This window comes from Nanorana parkeri, unplaced genomic scaffold (assembly GCF_000935625.1).
Source record: "Nanorana parkeri isolate BGI_ZX_2015 unplaced genomic scaffold, ASM93562v1 scaffold191, whole genome shotgun sequence".
Lineage (NCBI taxonomy): Eukaryota > Metazoa > Chordata > Amphibia > Anura > Dicroglossidae > Nanorana > Nanorana parkeri.
In genome coordinates, this window is record NW_017306459.1 from 1667259 (window position 1) to 1685899 (window position 18641).

At 40.0% G+C, this 18641-nt stretch overlaps 1 protein-coding gene across 1 annotated transcript in view; it reads left to right on the plus strand.

The window, feature by feature from the left end:
- B4GALT6 (beta-1,4-galactosyltransferase 6) overlaps positions 1-9554 on the plus strand; it is a 70257-nt gene extending 60703 nt beyond the window's left edge. The window contains exons 6-9 of the mRNA XM_018555307.1: positions 2560-2747; positions 7050-7172; positions 7334-7435; positions 8912-9554. Of these exons, the coding sequence (XP_018410809.1) occupies positions 2560-2747; positions 7050-7172; positions 7334-7435; positions 8912-9059 (561 nt within the window). The 3' untranslated portion in view covers positions 9060-9554. The remainder of the gene's footprint in view (positions 1-2559; positions 2748-7049; positions 7173-7333; positions 7436-8911) is intronic.
- Positions 9555-18641: the final 9087 nt, after the last annotated feature.

Below are 18641 nucleotides of genomic sequence, written 5' to 3' on the forward strand. Positions count from 1 at the left end.
AGCAAATCCCGGCAGCCTTTCTATTCATTAATACATCCCTGCCGTGATTGTGCCTCGACCCGTGATTGCCGTGATTGCGCCGCGACCCGTGATTGCCGTGATGGCGCCGCGACCCACTGCAGAAGGGCTCGCGACCCACTTTTGGGTCGCGACCCATGAGTTGAGAACCACTGCTTTAAACAATATTCCATTTCACTATGTTTATTGAAGTTTGCAAAATACAAAGCACAGATTAATAGATGGCAACAAACAACTAATCATCGTGATAAGAGGCATCATCAATTAAGGGATTAAACCAGGAATAGAATGGAAGACTCAAGTGTGTAGTGATGCAAATGCCAAACATACCTCCATGAGCATCAAGAGGGAGGCATTCACAGAGATATTGTGAGTAGAACAAGGCATGTTGGATAGAAGATGAAGATATAAAAAGTTAGAGGTAGAAAGGAAGGAGAGCAGCAGCCCCGGATGTAAGTAAGAAAGGGGTGTGTATACAGATGTGTCAATACAGGAGAGAGAATATTGAGTGGTCTAAACCAGGAAGGGCTAGAGGGGGATCCATGGTGTCCGAACCTTTTTTACGGTTTTTTAAGTGAGGATGCCAGAAAGTTGTTCATTCACGAAGAGGCCTTGCATGCGTTGTTTAAAATCTTCATACGGAGTAGTTTGTTTTTTTGGGGAGTGAGCAATAGTTTGCTTAGCTGTTAGAAATATGAAGTCCACTAGCCTTTGTTGAGAGCGATTTAAGCAATCGTCGTTATGATGGAGTAGAGCATGCCAGGGTTCCCTCCGAATGTTGACATGAAATGATAAAGAATAAGTCTATATATTTTCATCCAAAAAACGAATAACAAAGGGACGGGACCACAAGATATGCATGACATCACTGTCTATGCTTCACCCCCTAATGCAATGACTAGGGTACGTGGGCAGAAGGTGCGTGATCCTAGATGGGACCAGATAGCACCTTCCATCCAAAAATGAATATATACAAGCCTGTTTAATGAAGGGCTGCAAAAAGCATTGTGAATGTGGCTGGTTGTAGATTGCTAGGTCACGTTTTAGAACACCACTTGCAATTTTTGCCTTGTGTTAGTAGACTTGCAGATATTTCTGCTGTCGTCACAACGGTGTGTGTGTTTGGTTCCTCGTTTGTGTTGACTGCACTTGTAGAACAGCAGGTGGGCATTATGTGTAACATGAACTCTGAGAAATACCTTCAGAACAATGGAAGGCATCATGCTCCCGACACATGTGTGTAGAGGAGTAAGTGGAGAGCTGGAAGTGATGATGTATTTATCAGAAGTCAGCTGTAGACTAAAAACCTGTTTATGCTGAAATACAGGTTATGTTTTTAGATGTTATGTTGACATTATGCAATTTTGTAGCGTGCAAGTTTTTTTGACACTCCTTTTGACTGCTCGGCATGGGCGGATGTTGGTTTCCCTGGCCTTACATTCGTGGGCATAAATCGCATCCAAATGCAGCAATACTTGACATTGGCCCCATTCCTTCAATGATGTTTGGGTGTAGGTTTAGCTGTAGAGATATTCACTGAAGTCATTTTGAGAACCTCAATCAGCACTTGTTACGGGAACAGGACATTCTGCCATGTGGTGGATACCATTTTAAAGAAATACATGTAATATGTGTAATGATTGCACAATAATTGGTTTTATAATACCTCTAGTAAAAGAAGAACTTTTTTTCTTTCATTAACCTTTGCAGTGAGGCTAACCCCACACTGCAAGGGTTAACTGCTCGTTTTGGTCTAGTACTAAAAATAACAAAGTTATACTCACCCTGATCCACTGAGCCAGCTTGCTCCTAGACCGGTCCCTTCAGCCTCTCTACCCCTCCTTTGCAGTGGTCTAAGGTCCTGTGAATCATCATATTCTATATACAGTGTATTGGACGTGAGGACACCAAGGGAGAGTCCATTGCTGCTTCAGCGAGTGCTGTCCCAGCAGGCCGGCTCTGAGGATCAGGTGAGTATAATATCTTTTTTATTTTCAGCACTAGACCAAAACAAGCAGTTGACCCTTGCAGTGTGAGGTGTAGCCCCACTGTAAGGGTTAATAATAAAAAAAAAAATACCCAGAGTTCTTTAATGTGCACAGATCTAGTCCTGTCAGTATTGTGGGTTGTCTACTATTTTTAAGCAACAGATTGTTTGTAATGGTCCCATCTGCTCTCTGTCTGCTGTGACAGATGAGTTTTACAGCCAATGTTAGTTGGAATGGGATCTGTCAAATTACTGGTAGCTTCCCTGGGGGTCATTGTGGCTCTATCACGTAGTTTTCCATCAATCACTGGCGCATTGTCTGTTTGATGGGCTGTTATGATGGCCATACACCTAGCAATCCAATGGTTTGATGAATTGATTTTTCAAGAACTTGCCTGTCTGTAGCGGTGAATCTAGTTACAAAGTCCCACGTCCAGGTTTGTGTGGCAGTACGCTGTAACATGTTTGTATAACTAGAAATAAAATGTTTTCCCTGTGTGTCGGCCGTGGTAAAACGTAAGTCTCTCTAAATCTTTTTTATTCTTCCTTTACAGGCTGGCACTCAAACATTTAATCGAGCAATGCTGTTTAATGTTGGGTTTAAAGAAGCCATGAAGGATCGAAAATGGGACTGTGTCGTCTTCCACGATGTAGATCACATTCCTGAAAGCGACAGAAATTATTATGGTTGTGGAGAAATGCCACGCCATTTTGCAACGAAACTTGACAAATACATGTACATGTAAGTTGAAGGTTTTTTGGGGGGTCTTAACATAACACTAAGTTATGTTTATCAAAAAAATATTGTCTTTTCTATATTGTCTTGTAGCAGCGTGGCATCTAGAGCTTATTTTACCCCTTTCGCTGCCCGAACCCTTTCCCCCAAACCGCCCCCAGTTTTCATTGCACGTGTGATAACATGCACATTTTAGGCCTGAAGATTACGTTAAACCCCCAAAATGATATATTTCATAGATATTTATAAATGTAGAGACCCTGGAGAATAAAATGGTGTGAGCTGCAATTGTGTTTATGTCCCATAATATTAGCACAATTGTTTATCAAACCTCTAACTAACATGATTAACCCAATGGTCCTTAGTGTTCCATATTTAAGTGCATAGCTGACATGATTGTCCTAGTAAGCTCAACGCGTTTCGCAATTATAGCTTCTTTAGGGGATCGATAATTAGTTGTCATGCATAGGCAGTGCCTGAGATAAAACCAATTGTGAGGAGGATCGAGATACTTGGGTGGCTGGGAAACAGCCAACCACCACATCCCATCCTTCGTTGTGCCTGGGATCCTGGGGCATCAGGGGGCGGAGCTCCTGGGAATAGCAAGATGGCCCAGTTTACCCTGCTGGGATGGTTTCTATAGGAGGCATATAGTAAGCAGTGGCCTCAATTCAGTGACGTAGTTGTCCTGATCACTCCACCTATTGAATAGAGAGGATAGGATAGTTCTAAAAATTGTAATCATGGGCCTAAATTCCTATATATCTCGACATTTTTGCTTCTCATCTAAATATATTTTTATTTTTATATATGATTGAAAGTGTACGTATTTGCCTTTGGCAGTTGACGTGAGCCAGTCATTTAGTGGGTATATTCCAATCGGAACATCCCTTAGTCTAGTCTGTAGAGTGTTTTGATTTTCAACAATAGTATTAGTGCCTGTGAAAGAAGTTGCTACAATTTTGCTACAATCTGCTGTAACATAAAATTGCAGTTCATAAGTGTATGTGTACAAATAAGATCAGTGTTAGTGATAACCCTTAGTGGATTGCAATTGTAGCAAAAGCTGTGTATAGCATGTGTATGTGAGATGTTGAATCAAATGATATAAGGTATCATTTAGTGTTTCAACTGACCAGTATCAAATCAAGACTTAAAATTGAAATGGCAGCAAGCTACAGTATCCAATGATGGCTCTAGAAATATTGCTTTCACTCCAGTTTGTCGGTCGATGCTTAACATATGTGGCGCAATCACTGTTTTCTGAAATAGGTGCAGCCAACGCGTATGCTTATTTATGGGGGGCTTAAGATGTTTGTTTTATTGGTTCATTTTAATGACATTCCTGAAACAGGAAGTGATGAACAGCCTATTGCTTCATTGACTGCATGGACGATGAGCTAATGAATGATTTGCTGATCGTCCCCTGCCCTCCTCACTGACTCCTGCCATGAACATCCCAGGCACCCAGGAGGGGCAGCAGAGCCTGGGATAAATGAAGGGGACTGACACTTTCAACAGGCTGTAGAAATAATCAAGCTTTACAGAACCCAAGTCCCTGCTAACAGAAAGCTGTCAGTCTGCAGAAGGAATGTAAACAAGGTCCCTGCTGCCGCTGGCATAAGCCTTATGACATTGAAAGGGTTAAAGTGAGAGTCCACGATAACAACTTAAAACAGAGGTCAAATTCTTATGTATTTACATATACACTATATTGCCAAAAGTATAGGGGCGCCTGCCTTTACACACACATGAACTTTACTGGCATCCCAGTCTTCATCTGTAGGGTTCAATATTGAGTTGGCCCACCCGCTGCCGCTATAACAGCTTCAACTCTTCTGGGAAGGCGTTCACAAGGTTTAGGAGTGTGTCTATGGGAATGTTCTACTTGAGACATGGAGAGAGGAATCTTGTTTCTGTAGATGCTTTATAAACATTTCAATAAATGGGGCAGATTATTATATGTTGTCTCTCCAGATCTTCACAGCTTCTTGGTGACTGTGAAATTGTTCCTTCTTCTATGTGTATGGAAGTATGACAGCCGTCAACTCTTCATACTAAAGGATTTAACGGAGCAGTAAAAGTGTTAAATTTAGCCAGAGCCCCTGTACAGAAGGCACTCCCTGGAATTAGTCATATGACTTTATGGTTTCCATTAAAAGTGCCAGTATTTTTGTCTATGATTTCAGTGTACTGAATGCTATAAAAAAATTGCTACTCTGTGCCAATGTACATAAGAGTGTGGCTTCTGTTGAAAGCTCTATTGTAGCTCTGTTATAAATTCCTTTTACTGGATTTTATTGTGTCTCCACAACATTGTTATCACTGTTTACGGTTGCTTTGTTGCCAAAGATGTGCACTGGAAGAGCCAAGAAGAAGCCAACTTGTGTTGCTATCAAGTATTTCCTTTACTGGCCCTTCCATTAGCCTGTGCTATTTCATTAGTGCTGGTTACTCATACACTGCTAACCTAACCATAACTCCAATACTGGGATGATATACTCATTGGCTGTATTGGTATGAAAGAGCTTTAATCAGACGTTACTTTTGGCGAGCCCGTTTCCCGGAAGGTCATCAATTGATTCGATTTCCAATAGATTGCTTATGTAGCAAGATGACAACACTGGGCTAGAACACTGAAACTTATTTAAGTAGAATGATGTGTTATTAGCTCTGCAACCCTTAACTTGCTGTCCAGTACAGGATCACAAGGGACAGAGTAATCTGCAGCAGCTGTCAATCTACTTGCTTGGGGAAGGGGTTAAAGGGGAGTAGGGAGCATGGCTGTGGCTTACCTTTCTTTGTTTGTGGACATGCACACAGCTTACTAGCACACACAAGGCTCCATAGGACCCTGCACTGGAAAGGAGCCACCCTAAAACAGAATATCAGGACCAGTGCTCAGGAAACCAGCTGATTCTGCAGGAGATTAAAACTTTTAGGCATGAAGGAGCAGCATCGGTTGTATGTGATGTAATGGCATAAAAAACCTTTTCACTTTAATATCACTTCCATTGAACCTGAGTTGTTTTTCATAATTTCCACAGGGCAGGTTAGAAAATGAAAACTCATCCAGCATTGGTTTTCTCTCCCCATTTTTGCCGATTCATTGGTTTTATTATTGAATTTTACAATGATATATGCAATAATCCACTCCTACGTGTTTAGAAGGTAGATGGTTAAGAGGAATTTGTCCTAAAGCATTTTATCGGACCCCTGGGGCACCACATCAGTCACAGTGCAGTTAAACAGACTCCGCTTTGCTAACCCCAGAAGTGTTATTTTGTCAGGAGTCAGCAAATAGACTTTTCCATCAGGGACTTTGCACGTAGATATCATGATTCAGGACAAATGCCATTCTGAGAGTATATGTTAGGAAACAAAACAATTGTGATTACACCTGGAAATGGTGGTAGAAGCCTTTCCCATACTCGGGGGCCACTAGTTCTGTGGTAGAAAGGCTGAATCACTGAACTCTGTAGTACTTGAATCATGGCTGCTTCCAAGATGGGCTATTCACACCAAGTCTTTGCCATATGACAGGGCATCTTTATTATTGGTAATCGGGAAAATGGAAAGCCATTACACTGTAATGGTGTTAGAGAGATGCAAACAGTCTTTTTGCTACTTCTGTGTCAACTGGAAATCGCCTCTAGAATTGCCTGCTTAAAATTGCTGTTGGGTTAATTTCCTATTTATTGTTTTTCTACTTGTGTAAAATGACCAAAGGGAAGAAGGGGCTTCTTTTAATTGGCCCCCGTGTATTACCATGAAACTAAACTACATTTAGCATTTTAGTATGAAGTCGTTCCATTTCACTTATGCTGGTGCATTACTAGATCTACCACCAGGTGAAGCTACAAGGAAAATCTGCACTGGAACATTTCTTCCCCATGAAAACCCAGGAGATACAAGAAAGGATCTGCCCTATGTCATAATACAGGATTGTCTAATACAGTGAGGGGGTTCACAGTTCTCCTGGCAGACCTTTTTTAATTAGGATCACTGAGACCTTATCCCAACAACTGTATTCTTTAGAAACCTAGCACACATGATATTACATATTAAAGGAAAAAAGCTGTATAAGAATCACATGTTGATTCAAGTCTCTTTTGTTTTTCTTATGAGCATTCAGTTTCAAGCGTATGGTAAGACTTAATACATTATACGTTACAAAATAAACTAGCTTGGGTAGTTGGTATGTTTAGCGAAAAAAAAATACAGTCTTGGATGGTTTATTCTTTGAAATGCAGTCAGGCTGGACACCTACTGGACCCTCTAATTCTTGAATTTCTTCTCTCCCATCAGTCTACCATACGACGAGTTCTTCGGAGGAGTGAGTGGTTTAACTGTGGAGCAGTTTAGAAAGATCAATGGATTTCCCAACGCATTCTGGGGATGGGGAGGTGAAGACGATGATTTGTGGAACAGGTAGGTTTCCCACCAGCCCAAAAGCAGGATATCTACCTTGACATTATCATGTTAAAAAATACACATTGCATAGTCTACTAATGATACTTTGGTTCCTTAGCTGTTCTATTCGCTTGCTTGGCCTTCTTTCCCTGATTGTTGCTGTTTATTGCTATTTCAAGGGTGCATTATGGTGGCTTCAATGTATCAAGACCTGATGGAGACCTTGGGAAGTACAGGTCGATTCCTCACCATCACAGAGGAGAGGTCCAATTCTTGGGACGGTAAGTGTACTCTGGTCACTTTATTTGGGATGTAAAGCTGATTTCTCCATAACAAACAACATGTAGCCAGGGTACATTGAATGCTTCATGAGCCAGTGCATGCTGAATAAAATTGTCATTAAATACTATTTTCAAAGTTGATGGCTTCACTGCCATAGCTTGCAATATCATAATGGCTTGAAGGTTTTGCTTTAAAGTGAAACTGTGCTTTTCCCATGTAAAGGCTTCTCCCTTAGCAGCACATGTTCATTCGTTCTTTAATCCCCTGCTGCTCCGGAGAGTTTAGCCTCTTACTATGGAGGATTGTGTGGCTCGCCTTATGTGACCCCACCAGTGCTTGTTGATTGGCCCATTACTGTCCCATGCAGGTCGGGAGACAGTCAGTCAGCCCTGTGTAAGCTCTGACTGGAAATCTGACTTCAGCTTCCACAGGGCTGTGTTTGTTTAATTTATTGTCCATTGAGTGACACAGAAGTAGTAATCATAGATGTCTGGGGTTATGCAGCTGTCTTAAGGGGGTGAACACTAGCAACCCCCCCCCCAAAACAAAACGCCCAATAAAAGCCAGCCCCCGTATAACCCCGTACAAAGACGTGCGGCCTTCGTTTCCTAAGTGTCCTAGGAGGTCGGTTGCAGTTTCCTCAGCTCAACCCATAACAGACTGGTGTGCTAATCTGCTTCTGTCTAATTTTCCCCTAGATCACATTTGGATAATAAAAGGCAGCTGCAGCTTTATATTAACTTTGCCTAAATCCACAGCCTTCTCAGCGCTGGCCACTGCCTTCATAGGCTTCAATTGAGCTGTATGCTGAGTCTCAGCGTATGGCCCATTCAAGCCTATCGCAGTGTGCTTGCATGGCAGATTTTCACCAGACAGGACGTAAACGCTGAAAGAGGCCGCAGTGCTGGATATGAGGTATATAAAGCAACTTCCTGAGGATGGAATGCTAACATAGTGTAGCTTGGGGGAGTTTATACTTTATATATGTACAGTTACCCTCTAAGCCAGTGGTTCTCAACCTGTGTAACCTCAGGACCCACATATGTCCTCAGTCATTAAGTCGCGACCCAAGTCGAACTGCAATGGAACGCACGGCATTGTGGTACCACGCATCCTTGTGCGGGTGATTGAACTGTGGGCGGGAGGTGCGTTTGGGGTGCCATTCAAATGAATCGCACTTTGCACACCAGGTGGCTGCTCAGCACGAGAATTGACAGTGCTGTGCTAGGAGGAGGTTGAGAAGCCTCTCGCCTAGAAAAGTGGAAGGCATGCAGTGACCCACTGAACACAGGGTCGCGGCCCAATTTTGGGTCACGACCCACCAGTTGAGAGCCAAGGCTCTAAGCAACTCTTGAGGCAGTAGCTGCTGTGAACAGTCTAGGAGCTCTGTGAATTTTGCATGCACTATTTTCGATAATGAAATAAGATGAGAGAGTAAGACTGCTGATGCTGAACTGTTTCTTTACTCCCTGCAGATACAAATTGCTACGATATTCTAAAGAACGTCAGTATCTTGATGGGTTAAATAATTTAATATATGCCCCAAATATAATTATAGACAAGTTGTATAAAAACATCACTGTAAACCTTGTGCCAGAGCTGGCTCCGGTGAAAGACTACTAATGGGAATGCTCACTGTCCAACGTCAATGGGATGCCTATCAGAAGAGGAACAATATTGCTATGAAACTGATGGACCACCTTCTACGTGATACTAGTGACCGATATCAAATTCCAATTCTCTGAATGTGTGACCATGCATTACGTCTCAAGCCAGCAGCTGCTATATCAATGTTTACAGCAGAAGACTGCTCCTAATGCAAGCCTTGTCTCACCAAATGCTCTACACTTCCACCTTTCACTCCACTGTGCAGTGAATTTAGTTCATCACAGGTTTTGCTTTCTATTTTTGCACCGATATACTGCTTTTTTTTTTTTTCATTTATGGCCTTAAAAAAAAAAAAAAACAGGCCTTTTTTTTATTGTTTTTTTTTTTTGTATTTGACAGGTGTATATGTTTATGTATATATCAGTTTGGTTTGTGTAAATACATTGGTAATTTTTGTGTGTATATATGTGTAGATACATTTATGTATACACATAATGGATTGATGTAAAATTGCTCCAACTATTTTTAATGACCTCTGTTTTACATCTTTGCATGTCTTTACTGTATTAATGTATTTTTTTTTTAACATTGTGTCTTTTTTTTTTTAATAGCGCAAAGAGCAGCGATACACTGTAACCTCAACCATTCAAAATTCATCTTTCAGCTCAGGCTAGCAAAAGCTGATTTGGATTGGTTGGCATGAAGTGATGGGCACTGCTGTTCTTTGCAGTTTATTAAATAAAGGCCTTTGCATGACAAACACATGTAAATATTAGAATTTTAAAAAAAAGTTTAAGCCTAATGTAAAATGAAGGAACTGCTTATAACTTTATGGCCAGCTATGACTGTAAACTGTTATAATGGTTTTGTGAGCTTACGGCCTTTCGTTAGGGGTTAATTCTGAACACTGAGAGAAAAGGGATGTGTATGTTTTTAAGTTCAGTCTTGGCAACTGTGGTACAGAATGTACAGATAACCCCCGTCTCCCATATCATTTGTAATGGTATAATTTATTCTATGGCATCGTCATTGTATAATATATACAAAAACATTTTTACATATCATACATACAGGTTGTCAAAAACTATCTGTGCCAACTCTACGTCAGGGAGCTGATGCCAAGAATAAATTTTTCTTTTTTGTGTTGTGTTTTTAGGTTGCTAATTTATTTTTGAGTTTTTTTTGTTTTTATACTGTGTATTTTTTTTATTTGCAGCAAATTTACTTCTTGTGAAACTCAGAATGAGCCAAAATATGTTCTTCTATTGAAGAAATACATATTATATTGGTGATGATGTTTTCTAAGAGTACAGTATATATATATATCACATTGCTTCAATGAATATATTGAGTACTTCAGACTCCATTTTTTGGAGTCTTGAGTTTGATGTAACTGCTACTTCTTTTTATTTTACTAGGAACGACATAATACTTGTGCTGACAAATGCTAGGGAATTTGCTGTCCAGTTGAAAACTGTTTTAATATCCAAAGGCTCCGTTGGCAATAATGCCATTTCCATGCCTTGAGAATTTGTAGAAGGAGCATGAAGGAAAACCATCCATTTCTATATCCTATCTTCTTTTTATGGAATTTAATGCTACTGCGTACTATAGCAGAAAGCATTGCATGATTCCGTTTTGAGGAGCTGACCAGATTGAGCAGTAAAGGGAGACTTTTGCTGCTCAGGGCACCACCTCATAACACTGGGAATCTTGCCTGCTTTTTTGAAGCTTGCTGGTGTGGATGGAACCTAAACAGGATATTTAGAAAACTCGCACTACCAGAAAGCTGAGGAGGAGGAGGGGGGGTGTGCTTATTTGCTCCCAAAGTGTGTATTATTTATAACCACTTTTGTGTTCTTTTTACTGCGTTTTGAGATAAAGAACAACTTTTTGTTTTTTTATGACTGAGTTACCCAGATTTCATCCGTAGTGGGTTTAAGAAGTGTCTTTCTAATTTGGGACTTTTAGGGAGGTAGATGTTGAGGTCTAAAGTACTGTCATCTAGAGTGTAGCTGGGATTTTTGTAGTGTTATTTTTGGGTTTTATTTAACTTGCCCGACCCCAGTAATGGCCAGGCACCATGTGCTTGTCTCCAGATTGATCATTTTTTTGCTTGTGAATGCAGGTATCAGTACGGTTTGATTATTTGCTTATTGCCGAATGCAGCCTAAATACCAAAGTCATTTTTGGAGTGGTCAGCAATCTGTTAAAGCTGCATTGGAGAGAATTATCATCTTTGTGGTGACGATTATACATGCTGCCTTCAGGATGCAGTAACAATTTCTTTTAAACATAGATCCTAATGCTATTCGGGGAACAAATCCAGTCTGGGTACGCACTGTTGGTTGTCGCCTTTTCCTGTGTAATGTTTTTTATAGGTCCTCATAAATATTGGGGATTTTTGAGGGAGGGGCGTTCGATTTGGGTTATCAATGGCACTTAACACTTCCTATATTCATTGCACGTATCTGAGAACTTCTAATGCCATATTTTGTACCCAGTTCCATCTACCTTAGCTTTTTGAATTTAATCTTTTGTACCAGTGTTAACCATTTATGAAAGAGCATGGTCTCACATTAGTCAGTTTTTCTATTCTGGACTATGCCACCTTCAGATACTGTACCTTAGCCTCGGAATCCTTTTGAATTCTGAGTTTAGTAAACTAAAGAAAGATCAGTGCATCAGATCTACTAAATGGCAGCACCGTCTTAGTCAATGCCACTGCAAAAGTCATAGATGTAAGAGTTTTAGTAAGAAAACCATACATGATATTTATATTGATGAATAAAGTTGTAACTGAAACCCAAGTTTGCAGTTGTATTTTGTATTCATGTCAAAATAGATTGTGTGTCAATTACCATGACCAGTCCACAGGTACCACTAACAATGCACATTTCCCACTTCCATACATATAAGAATAGAACATCAGGCTTGAATATTTTAATAAGAACTAGGCCTATGTCCTTCAGCCACCGATCATATTTAGATCTGCCTTGTCAATCTGAAAAAACTGAACACATCTGGCCTATTGTGAACTTAATTTATGCTCTGCCATAAGATTGAAACGATTATAATCACAGAGGAAAGGAGAATGGGTGGGGCAGTAATGAAAGTGCTCAGGCAGCTTAGTAGAATTATTAAATCTTGCCAATTGTATATCTTATGAAATAGCAAAATGTACACATCTCTATAATAAAATACACTTCGAAAAAATGCACTTTGGTAGAAGAAAAATATGCAAAGACCAGAAATTGCCTTGTATTCAGCTGCAAGTCATTTTAAATGACCTTCAGTATTCAAGGGACATGTCAGGCGAATGCCACCCAGTGGTGGGACAGTCGCTTTACCTAATGGTTGTTGCTCTCTAGCTGGCCAGGAATGCTGCTGAATCTCACTCGCTAGCAAGGGTACAGCAAAAATGCTGGTCCAGCATGTGATGGGTAGAACCTAGGGATGCACCGATACTTTTCGAGTACCAATGCCGATACTTGCCATTTTCACGAGAACTACCAAGGTTGCAGCTGGGACCTGGCTCTGGCGCTCCACCACTGTCCTGAAATCATTAGTCTGTATTGTTTTCAGAAAAAAACTGTCACATGACAATAAACAAAAATGTATCAGTACTTGTAAGTACTTGGGCAAGTACCAGTATTTGTACGCGCAAAACTGGCATCAGTGCATCCCTTTCTTTATAAAAACAAAATCATACATTAAAACAGAGATGTACAAATCCCAGGAGCTCCGTGTGCTCCTTACACATGACAGCTGCCTCCTAACTTTTGAGTTTTTCTCTAGTTAGTCTTGGAGCTCGAAATGTACCGGTACTTGTACCGAGTACTGTACTTGGTATCGGTGCATCCCTAGTAGAACCAAAATGAGAAATAAGTGGTCTATTAGTGATGCCATCTGACATGGCCCTCAAGAAACTACAGGAAGCCCATACTATTCCAATGTCCTTATTCTGGTGCAGCAGTGATCTTCTACACTGATCTTTGTCATCCAGACTTTTAGACTTACTGGTGATCTTCTGCAAGTGTGCCATTTTGTGGTTTAAACTAATACACAACAAATGTGTCATCAGGTTATTGTGAAATGAGTGTGAAGTGGTCCATGACAAAAATATAAAGTAGGATCTCCATGTGCGATTTTAGTTCAACTGGTGTCATGTTTTCTGATTTAGTGAGCTTCTCCAAAATGGCTGCCTTTTATTATTGTATAGAACACAAGTGCACTAACCCATTGCAGTCAACTGGCTTTCTGCTAACTGAAGTCAGATCAGTGGTTGCTATGGATCATTGCCCTTTCCACAATATTTGGGTAACTGAATGAGCCTATGTTGTTGATTTTTAAATTTACAAAGATCTTAGATCATATAGTATATTGCAATACCATCAACTCTAAAAAAACACTTAGATACTAAACAAAAAGATACAATATCTCAGCATTATTTGTTGTGCCTTGTTCATAAATAATGGGGGTAGTGTTGAAGCTTTCAAATATAGTGGGGTACCTTCTGTTTTGTGAAATGTTTTTAAAAATCTCCAGGCATGAGAAGTATGCCTTTTTGTTTTTAGCACAGTGCAATATTTATTAAATAGGCTAATGGTTATGCGGTCTTGGAAGAGAATATTGCTCTTCAGTACAATAGCAATAATGTCTATGAACTGGGACGCTTACACTATTTAATTTGTAGTAAACTATGAATACGATCAAAAGTTTTTGTTTTTTGCATTGCATGTTTCAATGAAGGTTGTCTTTTTTGCTGTTTATTTTTTCTTTTCATTGGTTATATATTAAACTTAAATTAAAAATGAAAAGTGTCTCGCTTGTTCGGTAAAACATTTCTAAGGGCTGTTTCTCTTTGACCTCCTATATTGGCTTACATCCATAAAATGTTGCCATGGATCAGTGGAGCTTCAAACATGTAACACAAGCACTATTTTGTTCACTGGCCATCTGCTTTTGATAGGCGGTGTTGGCAGTTTCCTTATAAAGAAGGGTATTCTATTAAAGAGGCGATGGGTAATGTGCTGTCTTCAGCTTTTTGACATTATACAATGTGGCCATACGTTTTTATTTTCATGATAAGCACTGGAATGTATGCAAATGACAGAAGTGCATGTCTTACCATTGTATGTATTTTCCATGACTCATGCAGTTCTTTTGTGTAATCCTACCCTACTTTCCATGGATTTTAATTCATTTTTAGATTTGTGAGGAAATAAAAATAGTGGGTCAATATGGAAGAAGCTTTTAACAAAGGATTTGTCACCACACAAAAAAATGTAGAAAACAAAAGTGGAATAAATACACCTGTAAAATCCACTTCCTTTTTTCCCCCTGTTATACTGTATAGAATATCCTCTTCAAGCTGACCTTTAGGCACCCAGCAAAGCTAAAAGGAAATGGCAAAAATTGTGCCATTACTGAATATTAACTTATTTAAATGTATAATTCTGTATGCCAATATTTATTTTTTTAATAAAAAATTGACTCCTATGATTCTTTTAGTTCATTTGTGCATCCACCGCTTTAAACCACCCCCCGTCCATTGGCCATTCCTAAACGGCCAGACGGGAGCCTTATGGGAGCGAGTGGGTGTCTTAAAACGTCCTTTTCCACCCCCCACTCGTGTGCGGCTCACACAAGTGGGTAAACTGTCAAAAATGTAAACAGCTAGCGATGGCTGTTTACATACAAGTTATCGGGCGGCTATAGATGCCTGATCGCTTGTACTAGGTGCCCCCCCTCGCCGCCGCTGATCCCGAGATCCGCTGTGCGGTCCGGACTGGGACAGCGACTCTGTCACAGGAGATCAAAGGGAGGTCAGTACACAATCTTCTTTTTGATCTCTCCGGGCCCCTGAATGCAGGAAGTGATGTATATTATGTATATATTCAGCTGTCATTCCCGGCTATAGATGCCGGTGAGAAGCTGCGGAAGCAGATCTCTGCTTCATCAGCTTCTCTGGGGGTCCCTAGATTACATTAGGGGTCTTTGAGACCCCTGATGTCTCCATAAAGAGGACCTGTCATGTGAAATGGTTATCACGTAAGGGGTTTCTTACTCCCCTATGTGATAGCAATAAAGTTAAGTAAAAAAAAAAAATGAAAGCATCAAAAAAAGTCACAAATAAAAAAAAAGAAAATAACAATAATCAAAAAAATGTAAGTCACATACACATGCAAACATGCGTTGGGTGCGCCTACGTGAGAAAACGACGATTCCACCCATTGTACCGCATATGTTGCATATCGCTGCAAACGTCTGAGTGAGAGTAATAATTTTAGGGCCAGCCATTAATCACTGATAACACTAAACTGATGAGGGGGTAAAAGCTTTTAAAGCGTCGCCTATGGCTAATTTTGGATTTTGCGGGCTTGCAAAATTTTAACTCTTGACATGTTTGATATCTAATCACCTGACGTGACCCCGTCTTTTATATTTTACCAAAAAATTGGGGTGATAAATGTTTCATAACATTTTATAGGGAAACAGGTTTTTTTTTTTCCAAAGTCTAGGGTACTTTTTTTGTTATATAGTAAAAAATGAAAAAAACCCCAGTGGTGATTAAATACCACCAAAAGAAAGCTCTATCTGTCCCTAAAAAATGGTATAAAATTCATTTCAGTACAGCGTTGCATGACGGAATAAACGTCAGTCAAGTTACAGCAGGCTGAATACTGAAAAATGGCCTGGCCAGGAAGGGGGTTTAACACCGCGGACTTCAAGTGGTTAAAAAATGGGGAGGCTTTGTCACCACTTAATGACCATGTGATTTCTTTCAAACTGCAACTCCCAATATGCACTATGCCGGTGTCTTCTTGAAGGATCTACGGGGTTTATATAGGTGGGAATGCACTTTGTATTTCTATAGGTCACATAAGCAGCTGACGGTTTGCAGTGTTTCTCATGCAAGTAAAAGTGGGCGAGTTGCTAAACTTGTTTTTTTTTTAAATGAACATGAAATGTGATCACCTGACTCAAACACCTGCCAATAAAGGACTTTCTTTAAACAAAGGTACTATGATTTTGCAGCACATAGGCTGTGTTTGCAAATAAGAATATCTATTATATGAATGCTGGGAACCTATCATGGCAGGAAAGGGGAAGTACACAGTGATTGAAGAAGGGGGATGGGGGTTAGTTGACTGCAGGTGGGTAAAATAGGCTTGTACTGAGCCTTCCACTGTGATGCTTCTCAATAAAAGAAGTCTCAGACCATTACATCACAATGCAGAAAGTCGAGTGGGTGAGGTCGTTGTAAAGTAAACGTATCATAAGATAAAGTCGGGTGCTGTTGACCTACTTCTAAAAATCATATTTACCTGGCTGTAAAACTGACTTGCTGGCTCCAATGCGAAGTCCCATACCAAAAACAAACAACCTAATCTCAGTTCCTAAGGTCTTGCTGATGCCAGCTGACTAGTATTTTAGGAAAGATCTGCCTTTAGGTTTCTCTTATGACTTAAGTTTCCTTCAACGTTTATATACTAAAGAGAGGCAGTGAAGGGTAAAAAGGCCAACAGGAAGTAGATATATAACATTTTACATAATGGCATTTGATCTAGCTAATTAACCTCAAATGATATTGTCACTTTAAAGTCATCTCCTTTAACCAAAGTGATTGCTACAAAGTTTTAGGGTCTTTCATTATCTGTTTTGGTGCCTAAAAGGCCAAATAATTAAATCCTTGTGGACCAAAATACAAAAACAAAACTTGTGTTGTGTACAGAAAGGTCGTAAAACAAACAAAGTGTATGTCCCTCTATTTTTATTTTTTAGCTTTGGACTATGGAGGATAGGTTAGTACAATTTTTATTATAGAAAAAATGGGACCCTATGGAGACTCAAATCCCTATTACCAACTCTTTCTAAAACATGTGCATTGTCTCCAGGGATCCCTGATGTTCCTGAACCGAATAAACAAAGACAAATATAGGTTCCCAAAGCACATCAACATCTAGTGGGCCCCACGGGACAGCACTGCATCTGCAATACTATTGCAATCCTTTTTTGAGATAAAACCTTTCCTACATCCTGCACAACATATAAAACACTTAAAATTCTCCAGCACGTGGACCCAATGTCTCCATATTTTAAGTCGCCATCCATAATAAAATAAAGTTGAACTGACATCTGTGGTCCTATGCCCTCATAGAGCTTGCGTAAGTATGCAGTCTCTTGTAGAAATAACAAATGTAAACACTGGACAGTTCCAACATGTACATGTTTCAGCCACATTGGGTGCATAAGTGGACAATATATTCAATCACTTTATAGAGTGATTCCAAGCGTGGGTCCCATATATTTGGAATAGATCAATCCTTTGTGTAATCATTATAGCATCTCACACTGCCCTGCCACACAATCCCCTATGGCCAATATCTCCGTATGAAGAAAAACTGTCCTAAGAAGGAAAATTTTGAAAAAGAAGCAAGGTACGGTATATAAGGAGTAGATTGAGAGTCAGAGAATACAAGGATAGAACATTGATTAAAGCGTACTTATGGCCTAAAGGAGGTTGCAAAAACAGGTTGGAGAAAGAGAAACAGCATTTGAGAGATCAGGGAGTTAGGGACTATTGGGGTTCATATTGTGCACAACACAAGGAAATAGTAAATATTCAAAAAAGACATTGATATCATGAAAAGGGGATGATTCGATCTCTAGATATGTGACAGATGTTCCAAAGTTGTCATACAGAATACCGAGGCCATTGAAAGATTTGTTGACTAAAAGTGAATATGATGCTAAGAATAGGGTAGGATGCTGTAAATATACAGGTACCTACCCAAGGCAAACTTGTGCCAATTGTGATAAGAAGGTGTTTGTATGTCTCTTGTCTCGTCTTGCCCCTGTGGTATGTGCTATGTGGGGAAGACACTTGATACTTTATTTTCAAACATGGAGGTTCTTTGAATAACCTAAAGTCTTTCATGCTGGAAAGGGTGCATAAAAGTGATAGAGGGGGCAACTGGAATAAAGTAATTCTGCAAAAGGATTCCAGGTGGATTCACCACCTTAAAGCATTCCAACCTCTCCGGATTAACAAGGCTCTGTATTTAGTTTTTTTATGAATGTCAGCTTCCTGTAACTTACCATACATAATGTTAACATTGAAAGTCAGAAATATACTTGAGATTTATGCATTATAACCTATATGTGTATTTTTTATATTGTACATTAGGTATTAGTGATTCTTTATTGAAATAGAGTAGTTGGGGGAGTTTCCGGGTGACAGATGTGAAGAAGAGATGAATCCGCTGGTCACTTAATCAATAATACAAAGTAATGATATGTTCAGCTACCACAGGGTTAAGACCAGGCACAGACTGTATGTGAAATCAGTGGAGATGATGTGCTGTTGTACGGTGGAAGCGTTTTTTCTCCTTCGCAGCATCGAAACCTGGAAGCTGCAGCCTTTCTTTCCCTATATATAGAGAGGAGTAGTGCTTTACAGATGCCTGCATGCTTTGAGCAAGTCCAGGATAGATTAAATGCGTTAGAGGTCTGTCACAGCGTCCTGCCTCCACGTGGACCCATTTACACTGTCCCTGCAAGGATCTGTATTTTGCAGCGTTTTTTGTACAC